The sequence below is a fragment of the Gobius niger genome (genome assembly GCF_951799975.1).
Source record: "Gobius niger genome assembly, chromosome: 19".
Classification (NCBI taxonomy): Eukaryota; Metazoa; Chordata; class Actinopteri; order Gobiiformes; family Gobiidae; genus Gobius; species Gobius niger.
Window position 1 is genome coordinate 5,828,826 of NC_136870.1, and position 25,760 is coordinate 5,854,585.

General features: G+C 42.0%; 2 protein-coding genes across 2 annotated transcripts; one reads left to right on the forward strand and one right to left on the reverse strand.

Moving 5' to 3' along the window:
* Nucleotides 1-5,893: 5,893 nt before the first annotated feature.
* On the reverse strand, nt 5,894-12,715 carry mrpl38 (mitochondrial ribosomal protein L38). Its single transcript, XM_079577493.1, has 9 exons — nt 12,625-12,715; nt 11,714-11,905; nt 11,501-11,632; nt 9,248-9,444; nt 9,112-9,184; nt 8,017-8,062; nt 6,414-6,572; nt 6,188-6,324; nt 5,894-6,116 (listed from the first exon to the last, which is right to left on the reverse strand). The coding sequence occupies exons 1-9, from the start codon at nt 12,707-12,709 to the stop codon at nt 5,980-5,982; spliced, it is 1,158 nt and encodes a 385-aa protein (XP_079433619.1). The 5' UTR covers nt 12,710-12,715; the 3' UTR covers nt 5,894-5,979.
* A 738-nt stretch (nt 12,716-13,453) lies between these two features.
* Nucleotides 13,454-24,378, forward strand: trim65 (tripartite motif containing 65). The gene is made up of 9 exons (XM_079577979.1): nt 13,454-13,558; nt 16,324-16,650; nt 16,735-16,765; nt 19,042-19,137; nt 19,219-19,449; nt 21,169-21,337; nt 22,699-22,788; nt 22,865-23,082; nt 23,998-24,378. The coding sequence occupies exons 2-9, from the start codon at nt 16,346-16,348 to the stop codon at nt 24,328-24,330; spliced, it is 1,473 nt and encodes a 490-aa protein (XP_079434105.1). The 5' UTR covers nt 13,454-13,558; nt 16,324-16,345; the 3' UTR covers nt 24,331-24,378.
* The last annotated feature ends 1,382 nt before the right edge of the window (nt 24,379-25,760 follow it).

The window sequence follows — 25,760 nt, forward strand, 5'->3', positions numbered from 1 at the left end:
AAGTTAATTACTTCTCATCTCCACAGTACTTTTCACATCAGGGCCATTAATACTTTGTCCATTACCGTTGCAGAAGTTAATTGATGCCAGATCAGAAGTCTGGCTTTCTCAATCAACCAGATGTCACAACGATATGATACATGTAGGCCTGCCACGATATATCGTCTCAGAAAATATCACGATAAATATTGAGTAAAATGCAAATACTGTAGGCAAAAAGAAAACCAAGCAACTATTTTAACTGAAATGTTTTGAACCTTTGGCATTCAATATTCACACCTTATACCAAACGAGAAGGGTCGAAATATTCTGACACTATGCATCTGTGCTTCTCAACACAACTTTCTCTCACCAGGTTCTGTGTTTGTTTTATTTAAAGGGCATACTTCATTTATTCAATAGTTAATCTACATTATTCTGGTTAAATATTTCCACTGGAGTGAAGCAGTTTTTGGGGGGAACGTGTTTGTCAAACCACTGCAACATTTCTCTGGCTTTTGAACAATTCGGAACAGAAAGACTTATAGCCATTGTATTTGGATAGTGGCTAAAGTGGTCGGGTTCTCGCTAACAGTAGCTGCGATACACGGACTGGGCAGTGGTTTTGTTCTGTTCACGTTGAACATACATGCAGTTGCATTAATGTTATTCTCTCCAGGATTCATTTTGGCTGTAATTCCAAGTGTTTTCACACAAGTCAGCAAAGCTCTGTTGTAACACGGCACTTTGCTTTTGGGGAGAGGCGGGGTGTAAACAGTGTTTATCTATAAATAATCTGGATACATGCGGGGATACGGCTGATGTGCTCCATGCGGTCTTTACACACGGAGACGGATAGACGGATACTCCGCCCACTCAGCGCTATGATAGCATTCATTCTTCTGAATTTTTCTCAAGCACAAGTCCATTTGTCAAGACTAAAATGTTATCGTCTTTCATTTCAAATCGAGCGATAAGTAAATATAGTAATTATTGCAGCAGGCCTAGATACATGTACACTGTGGTAAATAGTGACACTGTATTGAGTCAGGGAAATTGATCACTCGAGTTAACTGTCCATCACTGCTACATTTAAACTGAGGAACTTCAATTTTGTCCATACCATTTTCCAACTTATCAGCCTACACCAATTTAGACTCAGTTCTAATAGTCTTGAACTAGTACTTTTTGGAACCAGTTAGAGCCAATTTAAGGCCTCGATCCCCAAACAAATCTGAATGTTTGATAATATCATATTTACTTCAAATTTCACAAAAACATTGCATCAGATTTAGCCTGGCCTTAGCCATACGTAAACTCCGGTCAATTATAATTGCTCTGCATGTACGTCTGGGCTTGAACCCAGTGGCTGCGTTACATCGGTTGACGTTCTACCTACATTCAGCGAGCGGGGAGGCAGGTTGTGGAATGGAAGCTCTTCAATCCGTCCTAGCTCAGCTCCCCAGTATCCCGAAATTAAAAAAATTGAAGCCTTTGAATGTGCAAGGAATTCTACCAAGAGTTATGATGGCTCGTTTCACTCAGGCGCATTACATATGTCAAACGCTAGTGAAAATCAGATCCAATCGTTTCAAAGGAGTTCACCCCTCCCACCTGATAATGGAGCTCAATTGAGAAAGTCTAGACCCTTATTACGAAACGAAGTACGAGTGTATGGTAAAACCAGGCTACATCAGATTCAAAGTCAATGTAAAAAAAATTAAAATAAAAAAATTAATAAATCGAAATGTTGCAACCCCCACTTTGGAAGTCACCGAGCTAAAGGGCATGCAGCATAATGTATGTTATACAGTAGATCTCACCATGTGTTCGGCTCCTGGAATGGTGTTGAAAGACTCCGCGAATGACTGCAGGCCCGTTTGCACCGCATGTTCTACTTCATTGCTTTCCTTTTGAACTGAAAAGACATTTTCCATTTTAAGCAGGAGTAAATCATGTTTCATTTAACTCAACCTCTAGATCAGCGTTTTTCAACCAAGGCACTTTATTTTTTTTAAAATAAAAAGCCACACAAACAGAACATTTAAGGTAAACTCTAGCCTATAGTCACAATATAAAGTTCAGAGTGAACGCCATATAGTCGCCCTAGCCACACTGTCACCTGGTGCATCCATGCGTCACCAATTCTGTCTCAAAGAAATTAGCTACCTGCGGCCACTTATTGATATGGAAGAGTCTTACATGGGTACTCTGCCGATCACTAGACAGCACATTTGTGTATAATTATTTATTTTCAAAAAATATTTTTTAGACCAACTGGGCGAAATTGGATCATTTCCTATGGTACACCAGAACACATCTCACGGCACACTAGTGGGCCTCGGCACAGTGGTTGAAAAACACTGCTCTAGATTGACACATTTAAAAAGCAAAAGAATTTCATACAATTTGCTAAACAAAATTTAATTTGGCCAATAAACTGAAACTTATATGCCATGTAACGTCATAGTATTCAACTGGCTTGAGCAAATCTACAAGGGACCATGTTTAATTTAAAAATTAAATGTTAAGATAAGGATTTTTTTTAGTTGATGACAGGAGTCCAGTACATTCTACTAGTGTGGTCAAATTTGTGCCAAAATAGTACAGCCATATGTTCTATAATTTAGAAATGTGTGATTAGTTTTTTTTTATGTATAAAAAAGCTCAATTGCAAAAGACCTTTAGACAACTTCTCATTTAATGGCATTCAGTGTAATTGGTGTGCATGTAGGGTCTGAAGGTTTACAGCTTACTTACCCTCTTCAGCAATGGTGATCAATGACGTCTGGATGAAATTCCTAATCAGCGCCTGACTGTTCTCATTTGAATGGACACCTACAAAAAACAAAGTGGTTTAGTTTTTCCTATAGTAGCCGAGATTTATCCATAGACCCATTTTTAAAAAGGACCCATTGCGATATTGCTCTTGTCTATAAAAACGTTATAATGCTCTTCCACATGATACATCTTCCACATATTATGTAGATTATGACAATGAAGTGACCGATTATGAATTAATGGCAATAATAAAATTAGTAAAATATATGAAATTAATTATATTTATTAATAAATCATAAAATGTGGTCATAAATAACTCAATAATATTGTGTCCATTAAAAGCATTTAACTAAAAACAACGAGGAGCAAATGTTCAACTTAATTACAAATACCCATCACTGCCAACAACTAGTCACCAATCTCTAAAGTTCTTTCCCTGTCTTGGGATCAGCAGAATGTTTGTGAATAAATAAATGCATCCATTTCTTAATTACAAAAAGGGGGAGGCGCTTACAGGCTTAAGCCTACCTATTTTGAGCATCATAGCCACGTTATTTATTTATTTAGCTATTCCCCTACACATGCATCTTTCCTTGGCTTTGATTACTGTACTGAACTCCGTTTCTATGAAGAACTTTGTGGAACTCAGATGCTCAAATAAAAAATTTAAATGTGTAAAACAAAACAGATCAGTAGCTCAGATCATCATAATGCTAATTTGAAGACGTTACTGTCAATACCTTTTGCGGCCCATTTCCCATTTTATTGCACAAAATGCTTTGCAGTGTTTATTTTTTTTTACTAAAATTGACATTTTTGTCTATAAAATTAGTAAAAAAAATAAACAGATTTCTTCCATCTAAAATATGACTAAATAAAAAGGAGATTAAAATCATCCAAACTTCCAATGACAGTTTGAAAGGGCCCAAAATTATTTTAAATTCAAGGCCAAAGGAACAGCTGAGTTCAGTTCCAGGACCAGAGGACCTTGAAATAAGTAAGGTGGATTAAATTTACATACAATTTTAATCGACTTAAAGAAAATTTGACTAAAAATCGACTACAAAAAGACATTTGTGTCAAAAGACTTGCAGTCAAGATATGCTGTCAAAATTAACAGATGCCTTGAGAAATGATAAGCCGAGCTGGCAGCTAATGTTTGTTAGCCTGGACCCCTTCATTCACCACCCCTTGTACCAGCAAAGGAGTCAACCAGGTGTTTTTAACATTCAGGAATAAAGGCCTACGATACCTTCACCTCTATCCCACAAAACACCAACACTTTAAAAAGAAAAGGCTGAACACCGGTAGTTTTAACAGACAATATTTACCTTGTATGTCATGCTGTTGGGCTACTGCATTCCAGCTATCATCGTGCGTTTTGCTACACACTACAACACAGAAAGTTAAAACTTAAACTTAGAATAAGACTACTCTCAGATTAACATTAAAAGTCAGTAAAAAAAAAAGCCGTTTACCTGTGCAAAGGGTGAGCAGAAAGAAACACAAGGCCCGGAGTGTCCTCATGTCGGCAGTCTTCAGTGGAACGGTTCGATCAGCGGTGCCAGATGGAAAGACTCAGGTAAAACGGGCTTAATATAGCACAGGTGAGGCTCGTCTCCGTAACGAGGCTCCTGATTGGACAGAGACGAGGCCGCTGAGTGGCTGATTGACACAGGCCCCGCCCACAACGGAGCCTGATCATCTTTTTTTTTTTTTACCCCCGCTTTTTCTTTTTATTTCTTCAATAATACAGTCTTGTTCATTAGCCTATTGCATATTACGTTTTTGAAATGTTGATACAAACAATAATGAATAATATGTTTGATTCTGTCATGTTAAAACCTCTTAACCCCCACATGAACCGAGCTCATCTTCTCCAGTTTGGCGCTTTACCCAAATCTAAAAGCAAAAAAGTAGCAAAAGAGCGTGACTAAAGAGACTAGAGTGATGAAAAAGCGACAAAAAAGTGACAAAAAAAATGAGATGAAAAAGTGACAAAATCAAGCGTTCAGGAAAAGCAACAATAACACAATAAAATAATTTTCAAAAATCAGCAAGAAAGCGACGACAGAGTGACAAAAAAGAGATGAAAAAGTGACTAAACAAACAAAAAAAACAACTGCAAAAATATGAAAAAATGCAACAAAAAAGTGGTGACAAAAACAGTTACGATTAGTTATGTAGGTCTTAGCTTTCAAATTAGGTGTTACACTGGCCTATAGGCTGTAAACTCCAGTCCAGAAGCTTTTAGATTTGGGTAAAGCCAAACTGGAGAACATGCACTCAGTTCAGGCGGGAGGTAAGAGGTTAAATGACAACAAAATAATCTTATCTTTCTTCTAGTTTCATGCAAACAGAAGCAATTATTATCTTACAAAGTGTACAAAATTTAAAAAAAAACAAAAAACATACTTTCTATATCATACTGTATGTGCATCTATATCGCAGAGAAGGGTTGAAGAACTCGTCAAAACGCTTAATAAAAAATATTATTGCATTTTTTGTTGAATAAACAATTGGTGAACGATGACCGACTGTTGAAGTTGAAAATCAAACCGAGGCTACAACACTTTTTTGAAACATAACACATGCATTTGAGCGACGTCACAGGGCCACGAGGACCATAATGTCAGGACAAAACATAACACAACTTTCCTCAACTTACATTCTGCTCTAAATTCTCTTTCTAATAAGCGCTGGGACAAACAAAGTTTTATATCATTATTTTGTTATATCCCACGCCACTGCGATTGGTTAAATTCTGACTCAGATCTGTGTCTGACATAAAGCTGCAAAAAACAAAACAGATCTAAATGATACTTTAAAATCAATATAATGTTGTAGTACTAGACAGTTGTAAAATGATGAATATACAGTGTGTAAGATGGATACAAACATGGGGTGAGTCTGATCCATTTCCAAAAGCTCTTCTTTGCATCGGCCACAACCTGAAACCCTGGGGCTCAGACACAGTGAAGATGATTTCTTTGAGACTTCGAGAACATAAACATGAAGAACTTTGTTTCTCTGAATTCATTACTACAATATGCTGTGAGTTTTTGCACACCAGGTTCTCGACTGGTTTATATTAATGAAAAACTTTAAAAAACAAACGCAAATATGTCAAAAATCAACTTTAATTCCACTCGTCCTCCAGAAGTCACATGTTTATTGGATATAAATACAGCTCGATACAGTAAATGGGACACACGTGTCTCAGTATATCCCGTAGGTGTGTGGTTCGTCGTCTCTGTAGCGGTCCAGGTAGCGCAGGGGCTGTCTGTGTGGGAACTTGACCTGGGGAGGGTGGTACACCGGGGGATGGATGAACTCGAATACCGGCTCCTTCATGTCTGCAAAGAGGGGAGAAAAATCAACACAGAAATGATTTTAAGTTAAAAAAAAAAAGAGGTCTCTGACTCACTGAGCGTGTGGTGGAAGGTCTGGGTAACCGAGGCGTCCCACTCGCTCTGGAAGAACGCCAGCCCGGTGGGCGTTATGAGCTCCTGGTGCCGTCTGTAGAAGTCCACTGTCCTGAATGTGCGCTCCTCCAGGGAATGACTGCGCAAGACACAAGTCCGGCTTTTAGAAACACGCTGCTCGGCATTTCAGAGTGAAGCATTGAAAGGAGAATCCACGCTGAGTGTTACCATGGCGACGGGCGGGCCTCCTCCTGGAAGTCGACGGGTGCGTCCTGTCTGAAGAGGACGTAGACGTAGCGGTGGAAGCCCGTGCCTCTGGCGGGGAAGGGGGGCAGGTAGTGACACAGCTCCTGCCCCTCGGCCACCGCTCCTGCTGGGATGTTCCCCCTGCACACACCGTTCATCACAACATCAACCCAAGTCATTTGTTACGCTGCCTTATGGCTGATCAGGAGCCACAAAGCTTGGTGTTTACATTGGAATGTTTTGGAGACGGGAAACCGAGAAATAGTGGCGAAAAATATTGACACCACACACACAAGAGAGAAACACTGAGCTGTTTTACATAGATTGTAAATATGGTGGAAGTGTGGAGGCTGCATACAGTACAATGTGGTTTGGGTGTCTTTGGATACACAGAATAAAGGAAAGTAAACTATATCTGCCGTGAAATATCTATTTTTAATGTTTTTGCACACTTTTCCTGTTAACGTAAATTTAATGCTAACAAAAATAGTGCCATGTTTTTTTAAAATGAAAAACACTCAGCTTAACATTTGTTTAAAGGGACTATACGGAGCCATGTCCTAATACAGTGTTTCCCAACCAGGGGTACAGGGATCCCTGGGGGTACTCGAGGACAGCAGCGAGTACTTGGAACTATTTCAGATTGAACATTTTTTTATAGGAAAAGCTATATTTTTGAGTAAAATGTGTTGCTTTGGGAGAATTTTAGGCCTATTTTGACTTAAACATTGTCTTACAAATACCACTTTTAAGTAATTACTTTCTAAATAAACTGTAACACCCTTGAGGTAGGGGGTTGACCACTGAAAGGCCAAAGGGGCACGAAAGACAAAAAACGTTAACCACTGTCCTAATGTGTAGAATGAGCTCAGACCTGTTCATCACAACTGCCTCTAAAATCCTGAACTGTCACTTAAAAAGGTGTTACTTTGGGTCCGAAGTCCTGTAATTCACAAGCTTAATATAGAGACTGCAGTTACACGTATGACCTGAGGTGGCAGTAGCGAGTATAAAATGGCTAACTTGCATCTAGCCCCTTTAAAGAGCAACAAAGCGCTAAACCTTTTTCCTGCTGACAGACTGTATATGATTTTAGAGCATCATCTGCGGTTCCCTCTTATTTTTTTGTCATTTTCGTGTAAACAAGTATATTTTGAACCTGTCTAAAACCGCGTGTGTACTGCCCCCCTCGTGGTATATGGAATTTTGAAGGAGGAAGCGGATGTGTAGGTTTTCTGTTTTACATCCACAAAGCAGCAGGCGTGTGTGTCATTGGCTCTTTCGAACTGCAAATGTGGGCGGAGTTTTGCTCTTCAAGTTTTCTTCCGTTTAAAAAATATAAATTCTAAATTACATTAAAAAGTGGACAGGAAGTAGTCTTTGTCCAACAGTGGCCAAAAGGAAGTTATCCAAAAACATTCCGTGCTATGACCAAATTCAAATTTTTATAGTTTTTCTCCCTGAGACTTAATAATCCCAATTTTACAGACTAGGCATAATTGAAGCCCTGTTTGAAAATGGCGCCAATATTTATGCCAGATTTTGCACTTGTATCACCATGTGCCAAACAGTGTGTGAAACTTACACCATCCAGTGGACGTATTCAGCCTCACTGTCCAATAAATGCTCATCTGAAAACACAAAGATTCTCGATTAGCCGTAATAGTACTAGCTGTTCTCTTTTTATAATACACATAGGATCACATAAAGTTGAAGCGAGGCATGTACTCTATCCTCAATCCATTAAAGGGATATTTATACATATATTTATACAAGGATTTTTGACATAGGGTCTCATTTCCTCGTTATATAGAGTGTTGCTAATTTCCGGAGATATCTTTTTTGTAATTTATGCAGTTCTTCTGTTTGGAGAGTTACAGGGTGCTAGGCTAATGCAAGGCTAGCGCAGTTCTATGGTATCAGCTAGCCTGCTTTAAAACCCGCTCCACAGTGCACCTGAGGCAAATCACTTATAACACCAGACTACTTTAACCATTTTGCATTTAAAATACCTTATATTTGAGCAGCATCAGCACCGTGGTTGTATAAGCTACGCGGCGGCGGAGTGATCTGCTAGAAAATAGTCCCTCAAAATGCGATCATTCATGTGATGCAAGGTCAGTTATATTCCAAACATTATTCTATGGACACAGACATTTGTATGGTTAGTCTGGTGTTATAAGTGATTTGTCGCAGGTGCTCTGTGGAGTGCGTAAGACTGTTTTTAATGCAGGCTAGCTGATACCATAGAAATGCGCTAGCCTAGCATTAGCCTAGCACCACGAAACTCTTCAATTATAAGAACTGCATGAATTACAAAAAAAAAAAATCTCCAGAAATCAGCAACATTCTGGATAACTAGGAAATGAGGCTCTATGTCAAAAATCCTGAAATATCCCTTTAAGGCACGAGGTCCGTAGCAATAGAGGGTTAGCAGGTTTTTAAAGAGGGGGGGTTATACTTTTGAGGTATTAGGTGATCTTCTCAAACACATCTTAAACACAGCAGAGAAATAAAAGGGAGAAGCGGAGTTCGATCGATCTGCAGACCGAGGAAACTTTTCAGAGTCCGTTAGCCTGTTTACTGTATTTTCCCTATAGCCGCTAGCATTTAGCCATCGAACAAGTCTAGATGTTTTAAGCTCCTCCCACCCCGCAGCGCTTTACATCTGCTTGGTTACCTGGACATGTGAGCAGCAGCGTCCACAGCGAGCCCTCCTCTGCCTCGAAGCTGATCTGTGGGGCTGACGCTGCCTACGGGACAAAAACATTCATAATTCGGGTCATGATTTCGGATAAAACCTGGCGGTCCCATACCTCTGTGGGGGTGAGCCTGTTCCCGTAGTGCACGCTGCCGCCCGGGCCGTGGCAGACTTTGAGCGAGACTTGTGGGAGGAAGTACGCGTTAGGAAACAGGTCCCTGTACACGCCGTAGTGCTCGGCCAGTCTCTTGATGTGGAAGGGAGCGCTGGTCTGCTCCCACATCTGCTGCACGCGCTCCAGAGGCACCTTCACTGTGGGCACAACGGGAGCTTTGTCATCACCCTCATCATCTCAGGAGATTTTCTACCAAATTTCATAACTCCATTTCACAACTTTCCAAACTCCACGTGTGTCTCGTACGTTCGGATCACATTAAGCCACGCCTTTACAGCAGGTTTTTGACGTAAATATGAGGCGGATTTTCTTAAAACATGCAGCATTTTGTAGCTTGAGATTTGGAGAGTGCATTTATGGAACTGAATCGGGAGAAAGAGCGAGAGAGAGAGAGCCATGCCCGTTTATTTAAGACTGATTAAAGCATGTTATTCTGACATAGGGCTGTCACGGTATGAAGATTTTACCTCACGGTTATTGTGACCAAAATTATCACGGTTTTCGGTATTACCGTGGTATTTTTTTTTTAAATGTGTGTTAATATGTTCAGAAAGCATTGATAGTCATACACAAACTGAAATCGTTTCAAAAAAGTTTAACAGTGCTTGTTACATAAAAAAAAATACAGACAAAGCCTTTTCACATCAAAGTAAAGGAACTATAACGATGTGTTGTTGATCGCTTCGAGGGTATCACATGAACTATTTATAGCATCAGAAACGAAGATAAACCGTCTTTATCAGGAAAATTGTTGTTGTCCTTCCAGTGAGCTTTCGCTTTGCAGATTTGAAAAAATACCATCATTATTAAATTCATAAAACTGCGGCGAGAGTGAATCTATTGCAATCTGCCACCGGGAGCCCCGTAACGCATTGTGCCATCGTGCGGAGGTATCCGGACACGGCTTATGCTGGCGCTGCAGCCGCACTATGAGGCGACTCGTTACATTCTCCTTCAACCCAAAGTCCCACATCAGCATTTCAGCTAAAACGCTAACGTTAACTTACTGCTATAGAGCTGTGACGGTCACGCAGGAGAGTCAGAGGTTCGAAGTATTGCTGCATTTGCTGACACTTTTTCCTGCACGCTCCGCAAACTGAACTCTGAAGGCTGATAGATCCTGCGCGCTGTCGTGTCGGACATGATTCCAGCTTCGAGAAAGTTTTGTTTGGGTTGCAAACAACAAAGTGCGCATGCGCGGAAACTGCAGCAGATGAGACAGTGGCTGGTGAGGCTCACCGTGCCTACACCGCGGGCGCGGATATTCACCGAGAAAATAATAAAAACACAAAACAAGACGGTCATTTTCACCGTCAAAATTTTTACCGGGGTTTACCGCTACACCGGTTACCGTGACATCCCTATTCTGACAACTCCTAAAATCTCTCTGCCTCTTGCAGATTTGTATCCTGTTGCTGCATGAAGATGAAATGTAATAAATGAGTAGGCTTCCATGTCGTTTAACAGCAGTTTTAGAAGCTTATATGCAGCGCGATGCTCAATTGCATGAAAAGTAAGGGCCATAGGTGAATTCCCAGGTGAAGTACCATCTGATCTTATATATATGACGTATTAAAACAGCAAATCGAATCGCAATAAGGTTTCTTGTGAAAATCGTGCAGCCTTATTCTATACACAAATAAGGGGTTGTACAGTGTGGCTCTGGGTTCTTTGATGACCTCCTGGACGAGTCGTCGTTGCACTCTTGGAGTCATTTCGTAGCATTATAGGTTTTCTTATGAGATTTTGTAGCCTTCTTTATTTGTCTGACCGGTCTAAATGTGATGTTTTCTTGAGGTAACAGAGGGGGAATTTACTTTTTCACAGAGAGGTTTGGATTGTTCTTTCCCTTCATAAATGTGATAATCCCTTTGAAACTGCATTTTGTATTCACTGATAATGTCCTTGTGTGATCTAAAAATTGCGGTGGTGATCAGAAACGTTTAAGCGTGGTGAATATAAACAAATGCATGAAATGTGGAAGAGTGAAAATACTACTAATGATTTTTCGGGGATTACATTTTAGTAGCTTTTAGTTTATATAGTCAGTCAACAAAACGACAAGTCATCCACGTGTACTACCTTACAAAAAGTACTTCTCTTTACAGCTGTTGCGTACAGTTAATTGGACAGAAATGAAAACGTCAGTCACAAATACAAAGGAAGACTAAAGTAAAGGCTGTGTGGACTCACAGGTGCGCAGCCGAGCCGCTCTCTCCAGCTCCGTGTTGTGCTTGTTCTCCTTCATCTGTTGCTTCCTCTCCCTCACCTGCCTGGTCCTGTTGGGCTGGTCATAGGGGAGCCCAATGTCCACCAGCTCCTCACCTAGAGGGATACAGGAACCTCAGGACATATATATATCCCACTGCGGGCTAAATCTTATTCTGCAGTCCTGAGGAGCCCTACCGTGGTGGGGGTCGGCCTGCTGCACATGCTTCCTGTACGTGTGCCACCATGCGGGCTTGTTGTCGGCCTCCTGGGCCTGTCTGACGTAGCGGATGTAGCTGCGATACTTCTCTAAAGACTCCAGATCCGACACATCGATGTCCTGGTTGGGTAGAGGGCCGGAAACAGGGAGCCGCCGTATGGAAAGAGAGGCTTGGGAGGACACAATCAAGATTCAGTTACCAGAGAGGAATAATGGAATGAAAATGTGCACTTTTAGCTTTACTTAAACAAAGAATGAACGGACGATGACGCCACAGTCTCTATAAACAATAAACTATCCTGTCTCCATGGGGTCTTATAAAAAAAAAACCTGTTAACCCGCTTAACTTAGCAGACCAAAGTCTTTTCTGGATGTTCCTGGATATATAAAGATTAATTTGCGATACTGCAGGACCTAGTTAGAGGATGCGGGGCTCATTCTGCTTTCTGATTGGATAGTTGTCTCAAAAACCATGAAACTGTGGCAAGCATCTCGTGAGGAGAGATAGAACTTCTCAAAAAAAGAAAAAAATAATAATAATCCAACCTTTATTTCAGGTAGGAAATGTAAACAAAAAAAACAAAAAAGAGCACAAAAATAAATGATAAATAAAATCTCAAGGGCAAACTTGAGTCGAGATCATCCAGGAATTATTACTCTAAATATGACTGGTTTTATTGCTACACTAGTCTCAGCATATAATTAGTTTAATCCTCATTTGTAGTGTCAAATCAAATACAGTATTTCGCGTTTTTGCAGTATGTAAGTCAGCTGTCACACACACCGATTATAGCCTCAGCTGTAGCGGGGAATTTTACTTCGGAACAACCTACACGAACTATGCTTCATTAAAAACACACATAGAATTACTTAATTAATTTGTTGTCACCTGATGTGGCCAGTGATCTTGCATTTATGAGCCCGTTTTCTGCTACAGTTTTCCAAGCAGCGCTGCAGACCGTGCGCACCGCCATCTTGGATTTGGCACCGGAGGAGGTAAGGGTCGCGGAGAGGACCAGAAAGTACTAGGAACATTTTTGGCTCTTCGGTTAAAAATGGAATTTCATTGCTTCGTATTATTTATTTTATGACCTTTTTTTCCTTTTTACCCTGAAAATATTCCCATTCAACAATCGTAATCTTAGAATAGAACGCAATAAATGTAAGAAAAAGATGTGGTGATTCAAAAGAACACGGTAAATGCCGCCTCTCAAAAATAAATATTAGATTACAATTGCTTTCTATATTGTAACGATTTTGTTATATATGAAATAGTCTTTTAGCTATTTTTTTTTTCGTTTTGCGTCTTTTAACCCCCGCCTAAACCGAGCTCATTTTGGCCAGTTTGGCTTTACCCAAATCTAAAAGCTCCTTGAACAACGAGTCAAAATAACAACGAAAACGAGGATGAAAGCGCGACATAAAAAAGTGACTAAAAAGTGTCAAAACACGGCTCAAAAGTGATGAAAAAGCAACAAAAGAGCGACAAAAATGTGCCGGAGAAGCAACAACAACACAATAAAAAACGGGACAAAAACATAACAGAAAAGTGACGAAAACACGGCACAAAAGTGACGACAAAAACACTTAAACATTTGACAGAACAGTGAGAAAACTATGACCAAAACTCGACAAAGAGCGTAAAAAAAAAAAAAGTGATGAAAAAGTAAGGAGGTTAAAGTTAAAGGTAAATTATTTAACCAGAGCGTACGTGAATGCGTCATTATTCCATGTGTGATGACGTAATTTGACACATTAGATTCCGATACCGAAATTCAATCTACTGCCTAGCTCAAAAAGGGCCGCATCCTCTGAACCCGATGGTAAATATGAGCGTGTTTATTTGCTGTTAATGTGAGAATAGGCTTGAGGCGATCACAGAGGAGCAGTAATGTTGTTCCTCATTTCCACCTGGCTAGCGTGACAGTAGCATCGGCGCTGTCCCGTCCCCAGCAGCTAGCGCCCATATCGCTTTGTTATTATACTGTAGCTAATGTTGCTAACGTTATCGTTTTGTTACCACTGTTTTAAGCTTCTGTAGCATTCTTACATGTTCTACACCTCTCCCCCAGTTTTGTTTGATTCATTCGTTGCAGCTATTCATTTGTTATAGCTATTTCAATGACATAGTATTGACATAAAATATACATACTAGCCTATTCTTATTTTCTGGCTCCATTTTCAGGACATAAGGAGGAGCATTTATCAACACATTTCCACAATAATTGTAATACATTTGTTTTATAGTAATTATATTATTAATTTGAAGAATAAAGCAGTTATTAAGTAAAACAAAATACATTTACCTACATGTTATCAGTGAGAAGATATTTCCTGATCAGAGGCAGATAACTGGGACCCCAGTAAGATTTTCTTTTCTTTTTTTTACTGGAGTCAGTTTGTTCATATTTATTTCAGAAAGTTCATATTTTTTGATAGCTTTAAGTCTAAATAAGTGAGCCTTTAGTCTAGACTTGAACATGCATTATTTTTATTCTATAGTGAACCCTCAGCAATCTAGTTATGCAATATTATTATAGCAGTATTATTATTATTATTATTATTATTATTATTATTATTATTATTATATGCAGCTCAAATTGTATTCACGGAATATTTAGTATATCAACATCAACTGTGCCAAATTTGAAGCAAATTCAAAAAGGTGAAGTTGAACTGTCGTCCTGAAAGCTGTAACTTCACCATGGAATGTTCTCACAGGCCTATCTGGACAAATGCATGAGGATCCACAGCTCTGAGAGGGAACATGAACACATGTTCTGTTATAGCTGCTGATCCGTTAGAGGTACTGAGCTCATCTTGGGCTTAATGTGAAGCTAATGAGTTGGGGCAGTTTTCTATTTACATTTGAAAAGGTAAAGATAAACACAAAAGACAATAATGCACTCATTTGTGAAGTGCTTTTCTTATCTATATGACATCTATTTTGCATTTTTGCAGATATATAGTTGAATATATGGAAAAAGAAAAAGTTAAAGCCCAAGACTGTCATATTCCTTTGTTCCTCATCATGTCAGCTTTCTGTGTTCTAAATTTCATTAATCTGTGACTCTGTATGTGACCACAGCACCACTTTGGATAGAATCACAAAGTTCCGTCTGAAGCCTGTCCCGTTAAAGTGGTTGCAATGGGGGGTCCCCACTGGTAATGACCCAAGATATACTCTATTGAAAGATACTAGTTTGGAGTGTAAGACTGTAGACTTGAGAATGTAGACAAAGAATGTCTACATTCTCAAGAATGTAGACATTCTTTGTCTACATTCTTGAGAATGTAGACTTGCCTCTCATTTGGCCTGTTGCTTACTGTTGCCGTGGTAATGCTATCTGCATACGCCCTCTTTTTATCCCAATGTTATTGCATTGATGTCCAATAGGGAAAATATACATTTTCTTCATTAACAAAAAGTTTGCATTCTTTATATAAAGGTTGCTCTAGAAGTGGGTGGTATAGCAACAAACATACAATTAATTTTTTGATATGATCAATCTAAATTCTTTGATTACATTTTATTTAGCAAATAAATATGGATTTTCATGATATGATTGATGAACATAGGCAAGTCAGACCTTTTGAATAAACCTGAGCCCAAACGAAAATGTTCTGTTCCTGTAGCTTTAACAGACACAAAAAAATCCATCCATGATTCAACCTTTCTGCTCCAAACTTCCAACCGAGGGGTCCTGTTGCTGCCACAGAAAACGCCCCATGACGTTAATTTAGACTCACCATAGTTGAGATTGTGATTTCGATTAAACGTTGACTCATTGGCCTTTCTGTATCATGGAATTTAAGAACGGTCAAAAACAGCACAAGTATGATTGAGAGAAATGGCGGTGCAGCAGTTAGCGCTATCGCCTCAGCAGCGAGGTGTCCGGGGTTCGATCCCCAGACCACGTGGGCTCCAACTAGTATGAGGAGTTTGCCTCAAAACATGGAGGATGGGCAAAAACCTCCTGGTAGGTTCTCCAGACAAAGATCCTGGCTCATGATCTGGAGATGGGTCCCTCCCCAGTTTCCCTGAGACACTGGTTGAAGGATTTCCAAACTTTTACGTTTCCATTCCATGTAATTCAAAAGGACAATCAGTATAAAGTTATCATTAGAAAAGAAATGTTTTGGACAGTGACATAATCAGTCTGACATTGCTCTTAATCCGTTGTGTAGGCTAACTCAGAGGTTCCCAACCTTTTTTCCTTGAAGGCCCTCAGGCTGAGCCCCCCCAGTCCAAAACCGTGACCCCAAAAATATATCAAAACTAGATGCAACAGTTTTTCAAAAACTGAAAAGGTGAATTGATGTAAAACAAATAAAGGAGTTGCAACAGTCTGATACAAGGACAAAAATGCAGATGCTAAAATAAAATAAACATATGTTGGTTATAAAATTAGTCCTATTCATTTTGTAAAAAAAAAAGAAAGAAAAATAATTGAAAACGAGAACATAAAATTGGGGTTTGAGTGCAGTGTTACATCCTTATTCAAAACAAGGGCCAATAAATATTCATGGTGAGGCCCGCTCTCCAGTTTGTGAACTCTGGTCTAACTTCTCTTCTTTCTCTTCCTAGACCTTTTGACACTTGCTACAAAATGGAGTCCCAGAACCACAACCTGGATTGTGGTATCTGCTATGAGCTCTTCAAGAACCCCTGCACCATCCAGTGCGGACACAGCTTCTGCCAGGACTGCATCACCTCTCACTGGGACTCCCAGCAAGGCCGGGGCCAGATCTTCGACTGCCCGTTCTGCAAGACGGAGTTTGAGTCCAGACCGGTGCTGAGCCGCAACGTCAACCTCTACAAGCTGGCCAGTAGTTGGGGACAGTCCGGGAGAGAGGCTCGGACAGTGGGGGAGGACGGGGCCCGGGAAGAAGAACTGTGCGAGCGACACGGGAAGTCGCTCGTGCTTTTCTGTAACCAGGACAGAATGTCTGTGTGCTACGAGTGCGTGGCGAAGGAGTGCGTCAGCCACAGGATAAGCATGCTGGAGGAGGAGCGGCAAAGTCAGGAGGTACGGGAGAAGGTCAGGCTGTCCTCAAATGGATGGTCTGCTTTAAGGGAAGACTGACAGAAACCGTGTAGGGCTGAGCAATACAATCACAATTATTACACTTATGGGACTTCATAATCATCTTCCCAGTAAAGGCACCGTGCTAACCATTCGTACAACTGCTGGGTCACTGAAAGTTTTGTGTAGAAAGTAAAATGTTATTATTTTTAAAGAGGGGGTACATGCTTTTTCAATCACATAGCACCAGTCTATATCACACTACAATGATGACCAAACCTTCTGTTGGTCTGTAAATGCAGTAAATTAGAATAACTGCCTTGTATAAAATGTCTCTCTCAAAATGGCTGTAGTGAATGTCTTGAAATAGGCCTCTGTCTCTTTAAGAACCTCTGAGCCTTTCCGACACGCCCCCTCCACACGCTGTCTGTGGCATCAGTGGGGAGGGGGTTCTGCTGAGGAGCAGTGGTTGGTTACTCGGCTGGTGACGGAAGCTCGGAGGCGTCTCCAGGAGGTGGGGGCGTTCCTAGGAGGACTCAGGCAAACCTATCCCTAAAATGGCCGCCATCAGAGTTTTTACAGATACGTGAATGTGCCAAGGCAACACTTCAGGCATGTTTTTCATGAGGGAATGACTTAATAACATGATGTAAAGCTTGAAAAAGTCAATTTTGCATAATACCCCCTCTTTAAGTTCATGACAAATACATGTGAGGATTATGGTTCCTACAGTCGAGCAGCCCAAAGTATTTATATTCCTCTATTTATTCTTATGTGGATATGCTTGAGTCTCATACTCTCAAAAGTAATGTAAATATTCCTTTCATACTTTCCAGTCAACATTAGCCTGACTTTAAAGTTTATTTGTCCAAAAGGATGCTTGAGGCTTGGCCCGCCATCTCTTAACTAGACACAATGAACTCAACACCAACCAAACTTGCCCATCCCTGGAAGAAGGAAATCCTATATATGGGAGGCATTTGCTCATATTCAGAATCAGTCATTTAGCCACATAAGACACCGGCGACATGATGGATTAATGGCTGCTTGACATATTGTTTCCTCTCCCTTGGTACAGCGGCTTTTTTTGCCGTTTGCTGTGTGTATTTGCAGTTTCTGTCTTCCACATTGTTTTGCAGGATGTTTCTGTGCATCTTTGCTGTGTTTTTGTGGGGTTCAGCAGATTTTCTTTCTGCAGAGAGCCCTGAAGAAAACCCATCCATCCATCCATTCATCCATTTTCTTCCGCTTTATCCGGGGCCGGGTCGCGGGGGCAGCAGTCTCAGCAGAGATGCCCAGACTTCCCACACACACCTCCTCCAGCTGTTCTGGGGGGACCCCGAGGCGACACCAGGCCAGCTCAGAGACATAGTCCCACCAGCGTGCCTTGGGTCTTCCACGAGGTCTTGTCCCACTTGGACATGCCTGGAACACCTCCCGCGGGAGGCGACCAGGAGGCATCCGGAACAGATGCCCGAGCCACCTCAGCTGCTCCTTTTGACGTGAAGGAGCACCGACTCTACTCCGAGCTCCTCCCGGGTAACTGAGCTCCTCACCCGATCTCGGAGGGTGCGCCCAGCCACCCTGCGAAGGAAACTCATTTCGGCCGCTTGTATTCGCGATCTTGTCCTTTCGGTCATTACCCAAATCTCATGACCATAGGTGAGAGTGGGAACGTAGATCGATCGGCAAATCGAGAGCTTTGCCCCGACTCTGAAGAAAACCCCCTTTTAAAAAAAAAAAAAAAAGTAAACAAACAGCTAACGCTAGCTAGCTGCCCTCCACACCGGCAGCACAGTGGAGGCGTCACAAGAGGCAAGAAGGAGAGAAGGAGAGGAGGCAGCGCGGTGGGAGCGGAGGGAGCTGCGCAGGAGGAAGAGGAAGGAGGAGGTGGAGGAGCTGACCAGTGCAGGACACCACGCTCTGAAACAGGGACGAATCCAGGACGCTCTGCACCGTTTCAGAGGATCGGAGGAGACTGAAGGCAGTTCTTCGGTTTTCCCGAGCTCAAAAAACATGCTGCTCAGGACGAACCCAACACCTGAACGCAATTTACTTTACTTTACTATACACATCTTATAGAATTATGAAATTGACTTTAATCAAAATGTGCACCACCACCCCTTGGAGTTTTGCTCCTACTGTATTTATTTAGAATGGCCTCTCACTCATTTTGTGAAGCAAGAGCTGTGATGTATTACATTTTCTTTGTTGTTGTTGTGCAGCACTTTGAACTGTGTGCTTGTCGTAACATTTGATTGACTGTGCTTCATTCTCAGCAAATTCTCCAGCGGAAGGAAAAAGAGATAGAAAGAATCATCAGCGAAACGGAGAAAAACATCCAAGACCTGTCGGAAAATATCGCCCAAGCAAACGTGAGCTTGTTTTACCCAGCATGTGAGCAGCATTTAGCATAACAATAGCATAACGTCTCCGCTCTCCCCTTGGCGCCGCAGGTGACTCTCCAGCAGACGTCCACATGGGTGAGCGCCAAGTTCGGCAGCCTGCTGAAGGCCCTGGTGGAGAAGCAGGAGGCCACGGAGAAGTTCCTGGAGGAGCAGAGGCGGGACACCATCACCGAGGCGGAGCTGAGGCTGAAGGAAATGGAGGAGCGAGTCCAAAAACTGCGAGAGAACAAGAAGCAAGCCTGTAAAGTGCAGGAGCTGACGGACACAGAGCTCATCAGGGTGGGTGTTCATCATGATTGCTTTTTTAAAACAATAGAAGTGCTGTTAGTCTACTGGGCATGAGTGACCGGTATAATTAGGCCAAAACAGTTCAAGGTTTTCTGCTAAATCAATTGATGCTGCCTTCACAGCTGTGGGAAAGATTTGTATTTTGAAACTCTGTGTTCAAAGTAAATTCAAGTCGGAAAGTATTCTACCGATCGCTGACGAGTATCCAGTGGTGCTCAAAATACTTCGGTACAGATTTCATATTTCATTACTCCAATAAGAGTAAAAGTTGCTACGCCAGTTGTTTACTTAAAGCAGTACTAAGTAACTCTTCCCCCTAGAGGCCATAAGCGCAACTGCAGGTGTAGTAGCAAGTTACGATTTTTTAATTTATTAATTGTCTTGGAGAGTAAATACTCCGCTGACAGGAAAGGCGAAGGGAGTGCATCCAATTATACAACGGAAATATTTTTTTTCACTCAAACTTGGCTGTAAATACTGTTTAAAGTGACGTTAGCCCGCAGTTAGCTTTGCCCGTTAGCATGTTAGCTTCTTCTTTGTGATTACATTAGTGTGTATTGCTTTCTCCGCACCGGTGGCAGTCAAGTTGCAAACATGGTTTTCTGGCCAGAGACACCAGGGGGCGATGAAAGACCCTCCAATCATCCCATAAACACTTGTATTACCCCCACAGGGACTACGGAGAGGATTTATTAAGGTAAATAAGTTACTTAGTACTGCTTTAAAGGGACTAAATGGAATTTAAAAATGTTAAAATTATGTATTTTCCACCCCCTACATACTCCAGCGATGTCCTGATGTGTAGAATGAGCCCGGACATTCTACACAGACTAAAACCCTGCCCTGTCACTCAAAAAGTTGGTATAAAATATTAAAGGATTTTTGACATAGGGCTTCATTTCCTAGTTATCCAGAGTGTCGTTGATTTCTGGAGATATTTTTTTTTTTCAAATGCATGCAGTCCTCATGAAGAGTTTCGTGGCTCTAGGCTAGTGCAAGGCTAGCGCATTTCTACGGTAACAGCTAGCCTGCATTAAAAACAGTCTGACCCAAGCACAGAGCACCTGAGGCAAATCACTTATAACACCAGACTAACCATATAAATGTCTGTGTTGACTAAATGATTTTTTAAACATAACTGACCTTGCATCACATAAATTACCGCTGCTCGAATATAAGTTATTTTAAATGCAAAGTGGTTAAAATTATTCTATCGACACTGACATTTATATGGTTACTCAAGAATTTATGCCCTACAAGTCGTGGGCCGGATTCAATCATCTCGCGGGCCGGATGTGGCCTGCAGCCTGTAAATTGCCCAGGTTCGATCTAGTCCCTTTAAGTGCAATATACTGAAGTCATTGCTACAAAAAGGTATTTCAGGTAGAACGTACTAATAAATTAAATAACTGTTAGCGAAAAATAACAGACAGGTCCACCATCTGAAGGTCACATGACTCGCCCGCTGCTCTCTCCCACGCTCCGGTCCAGCGGCTGACTGGAAAAACACACTGTCCTGTAAACAAGATGGACATAGAGCATCTGCTGTGTGTAATATAGTCATGGGGAAGAATAAAAGATGACTCAAACAGGCACAAAAGGGTGAAAACTCCAATACTGTAACATGTTCAAAAGCTTTAAAAGTCCAAAAGCAGCCACGAGGGAGCTCCCTGTAACGTTATGTTCTTTAAACTTGTTGTTTTCTCACAGGAGTCCATGCTGGTGAAGGTGCCGGAGTTCCAGGCCGTCCCCACAGAGGTGAACTGCAGCCTGCAGGAGCGTCTGAACGGGGTGACCGAGGTGCTGTCCCGCGTCTCCAAACTGCTGCTCGAGGACCTGGAGCGAGCTTTGGGCGCCGCGCTGGGAGTCGACAAGGAAGGTGTGGGGCTCAGCATGTACCACGGAGAGGGTGTGTTGGGTCACAGGCCGGGTTAGCATGAAGCGAAATAGAGTGAATAGCAAATGGAAGTGTAGAAATATCAATGTGAAACTTTTGCTGTAGCCCACTGACATAAGTACTAGGGGGGACAAAATTGCAAGTTTTCTTTAAGGCGGGACACGGCAGGTGAAAACATGCGCAATGGTCGATGTGGAGATTTTTTACTAGATTCTCCCTCAACATCTTAGTTTTTGTGTATAAAAAAGACAAACCTTACCCTGCACAATACTTATTCTATGATGTCTGATGGAACTTTTTTTCTTATTTAACTGCCTTTACTTGTCTCACCTTAACGCCACAACATTTCACGCATTAAACAGAATAAAATACAGGCATTTATTTTATTACAGATATTGTTGCTAGTGTTTAAAAGATACCTAAAAACAACTTCAAAGGATCCTTTGTTTTGTTTTTGTGAGCGGCTCAGCTCTCCTCAGACCTGATTGTAAATTTTCTGAAAACCTTTCCAGCTCGTCTCAATGGATCTAAATAAGAGATTTAAATAGATTAGGCGACAGTGGCGTATATGGTAGAGCGGGTCGTCTCATGATCGGAAGGTCGGGGGTTCGAATCCCTGGTGCAGACTGTCATTGTGTCCTTGGGCAAGACACTTCACCCAATGCCTATGTGTGAGTCGTTGGTGGTGGTCGGACGGACCGTTGGCGCAGATGTGAGCAGCCTCGCTTCTGTCCGTCTACCCCAGGGGAAACTGTGGCTACAAATGTAGCTAACCACCATCAGCTTGGAGTGAATGAACCCCCCCCCCTTTCATGTGTGCAGCGCTTTGGGTGTGACTTGTGTCATATGAAAAGTGCTATACAAATAAAATTCCCCTTCCTAGGTCCTCATCCAACTCCATTCTTTGATTACCCACTACATTTCTGTGCAACAGGATAATCCAAAATGTTACGCAGTGTACCTTTAATTTAATGAAATCTGAATAATGCACTGAGCCAGGTTTAAATATATGGTTTTATTTTTGTTGACATATAAGTTACAAACTTTTTTTCAACAGGGATTTTGAATATCTTGATTAGTTATTGAAAAAGATAGTTATTAGTGAGCTATTGTCTCATTTTTTGAGGTTCTAAGAAGAGATATTGAAAAATCCCTTAAAAGTTCTGTAAAGTTTGGTGATGTAAGATCCCCGGCACTTTGACAGTTGGTATCTTACACAAAGGAAATGAGCACATTTGGATTACAAAACACTGTGAAGGCGAGTGAGAGCTTTATTTGACTAGTTTACTAATATATATTAGTTATATTTGGCTCTGACTCCACCCGCCTCTGTCTGTTGGTAGCGTCTCCTCAGGACAAGCGTCCCATCCTGGCTGTGGTGCCCAGTCCTGCTGCCCCCTTCGCTCCGGGGCTCAGGGAGGGGCTCGACGGATGTAAGTGACTTTGATATTTCACCTGGATCAGTAAAAGACAAAAAGGTATCTTACTGTGTCTGTGTTGTCCCGTCAGACCGCTGCTCGCTGACGTTTGACCCGCGCACAGCCAACGGACACCTGTCCCTGTCGTGTGGGAACACCCGGGCAGAGCACCTGAGCTCGGGCCCGCCGGTGCCCCCTGCGGACCAGGCGCGCTTCGACCACACGTGGCAGGTCCTGTGCCTCCAGGGCTTCAGCCGGGGAGTGCACTACTGGGAGCTGGAGGTGTCCAAGCCTTGGGCCTACATCGGGGTACGGCACACAGCCAGATACAAAGGCAAAGTAACGTTTTCAGAGCGCTTTTCATGGGCCGTGTGCAAACGAGGGACATGTGACTTCAGAGAGAAGTCTCTTCCTCTCTCATTATTTCCCCAGGGCAGATTAGCATTGTTTCATACAAATCAATAAATAGCTCAAGATTTGTCTTGAAGCTAATGGCTAATGCTAGTTAAAAATTGCATATTTGATTCTTAATTGATTTGTGCAAGTTACCGCTGATCCCTAATGGGGAAATAATGGGAGAGGAAGAATAGGGCGGCCTTCGGGAGAATTCACCCAGAAGTTCCATGTCACTCGCATGGACAGACCCAATTATTTCTGTTTATTGTACAGCAGTGTCTGACACTGGCATACTCTTACACTCACAGCTATTATCCTAATATAATCATTTACAAAAATAGAATTTTTTGTTTTATTTTGGTTTGTAACAAAACTCCCATAATGACAATAAGTTCTCAGAACCGTTTCACCCTGTGCTGTTCTGTCGAATGTCATGCACAACTAGCAATCCCCATCCTGTAGTTAACTTTTGCTGCTCCACTGCATCCCCTGATCTTCTGTATTTATGAAGCAAGCTCCAACATTTCTTCCATAAACACATAATTGCCATTTTAGTTTGCATTAGCTGTGCAGGGTTCCCACAGCCGACAGTAACCACCGCAGGCCTGCCCTGAAAACCAGAAGGTGAAACAAACAACTGCATATTTTGTTTCAGCCAAAGGGTGCGGGGTGATCGAGAGAGTCGGGCTGCAATGTGCTTGAGAATAAATACTGAGTTAATAACAAACTCACAGTTGTGCTATTCCGGGGCTGCAGCAGGAGCCCGGGCTGCTGTTACAAATATAAATGAAGTAACACGAGCGTAATGGCCATGTCTCCGTGTCCCAGGTGACGTACGAGTCCATCCCGCGGAAGGAGAAGGGCAAGCGCTGCATGGTGGGGATGAACGAGCTGTCGTGGAGCCTGCAGCTGGACGAGCGGCAGCTGAGCGCGTGGCACGGGGGCAGGCAGGAGCAGGTGAGCGCCTCGCCGCCGCCCGCGGCCCAGCCCAGCCGCGTGGGCGTGCTCCTGGACTACGAGGCCGGCATGCTGTCCTTCTACGGGCCCGACGGCAGCCGCCTGCACGCTTTCCACTGCGCCTTCACCCACACGCTGTACCCCGCCTGCTGGATCGGGGAGGGGGTCAGCGTCACCCTCTCAGCAGGAGGAGAGGACTGCTGAGTCGGAGCGCTCACGGGAAATGTTTCAGGACATTGTTGTTTTAAATGATCGTTTTTGTTTTAAGGCCACGCTGCATCCCAAAACTCAAACCGTAAACAAACATGCCGGCGACGACAAGCGTGGTCCTCATGGGAAGAGGATCGAACATGAGAAAATGTACTACGTTTTTTGAGTGAAATGTTACGCAGTGTGGCTTTAATCATCACTCCTTTTAAAAACACGAGGGCATGTGAAAAGTGCAAAACGAATATACAAAAGAAGGAAGAAAAGTTGATAAGTGCGTATTTGACCTTTCAGTGACCCAGTGGCTGTGTGGGTGGTTAGCTTAACGCATTTACGTTCCATCATGGTGACCTCAATGATGCTTCAGGATCAATATTATTTCAGGTTTTTTAGGGTTTCTGGTAGGTTTTTTGGAATGGAATGCACACGTAACCATTTCAATCAGCAGTGCAATCGATCCCGGAGCGTCCTAAAGAAAAGGCGCTATGCTAACCACTCAAGCATCCGCTGGGTCACTGAAAGGTCAAATACGTATTAAAGTGATAGTCTGGAAGTCCAAATGTTTTTCAAATGTTATGAAATGTGCAAAATCAACCACCTGGTCTTGCATTTTGATGTAAAGAAAGTAATATTATATATATTTTTGTAAAGTCCCTCCTTCCCGGATCTCAACAACTAATCCGAGTCTAGTATCCTCCCGCCTTGACCTATGAGCCGAACTTTTCCCGTGAACCAGCCTGTCAGGTCCAATCAGGAGGGAAGGGGAGGAGCTTGATTATTTACTTTAGAATATTCTGTTCCTCCTTTCTATTGCTTCTTTTGCAAACTAAGAAGAGCTTTCTGGATAAAGAGGGGAGGAATTTGATTGTTAACTTTCCAATTTCACTCTATCTCTCCTCACTTTGCAAACTTACAGGCTATCACTTTAATATCAACTTTATTTTGTTTACATAAGAAGTTGCAAAAGTGAAGTTTACTGTCACAGCAACACCAGCTACTTCCTCTCACGCGCATCCATTCAAATGTTTCATATAAATACAATATGCTGCACATGGCACACAACAAAGGACTGTTACACTATGGGGGAAAGGATTCTACTCTGCTACAGTGGTTCTCAAACTGTGGTGTGTGTGCCTGGGCTTCTTCAGGGTGCTATTTTATACGATATTCTTTTGAATTAGAGATCATGTAATTTCATGCTTTGGGCATGTACGTAAGTTTGATGTCATCTTTCTGGTTTACACCCAGTTTAGACCTAATTTTGTCCAGTTTAGGTCCATCATGTATTGACTCGACGTTGATCTCAGCCTGGCGCGAGTTAGACAGTCAAGTATTTTATGGGGTGGTACTAATGTGTGAACAGTTTGAGAATCGCTGCTCTACTACAAGGAAGACAATTACATACTGGAGTTTTAAAAAATAAGGGT

Excerpts from the sequence above, each read along its gene's own strand:
- mrpl38 (XM_079577493.1), bottom strand. The coding sequence starts at position 12,709 with ATGGCGGTGCGCACGGTCTGCAGCGCTGCTTGGAAAACTGTAGCAGAA. Across the intron at positions 11,906-12,624 it reads AAGATCACTGGCCACATCAG|CCTCTCTTTCCATACGGCGG; the intron begins GTGACAACAAAT and ends TGTCCTCCCAAG. Across the intron at positions 6,573-8,016 it reads GAATACGTCCACTGGATGGT|GGGGAACATCCCAGCAGGAG; the intron begins GTAAGTTTCACA and ends CGGTGTGTGCAG.
- trim65 (XM_079577979.1), top strand. The coding sequence starts at position 16,346 with ATGGAGTCCCAGAACCACAACCTGGATTGTGGTATCTGCTATGAGCTC. Across the intron at positions 22,789-22,864 it reads CAGGGAGGGGCTCGACGGAT|ACCGCTGCTCGCTGACGTTT; the intron begins GTAAGTGACTTT and ends TTGTCCCGTCAG. Across the intron at positions 23,083-23,997 it reads AGCCTTGGGCCTACATCGGG|GTGACGTACGAGTCCATCCC; the intron begins GTACGGCACACA and ends TCCGTGTCCCAG.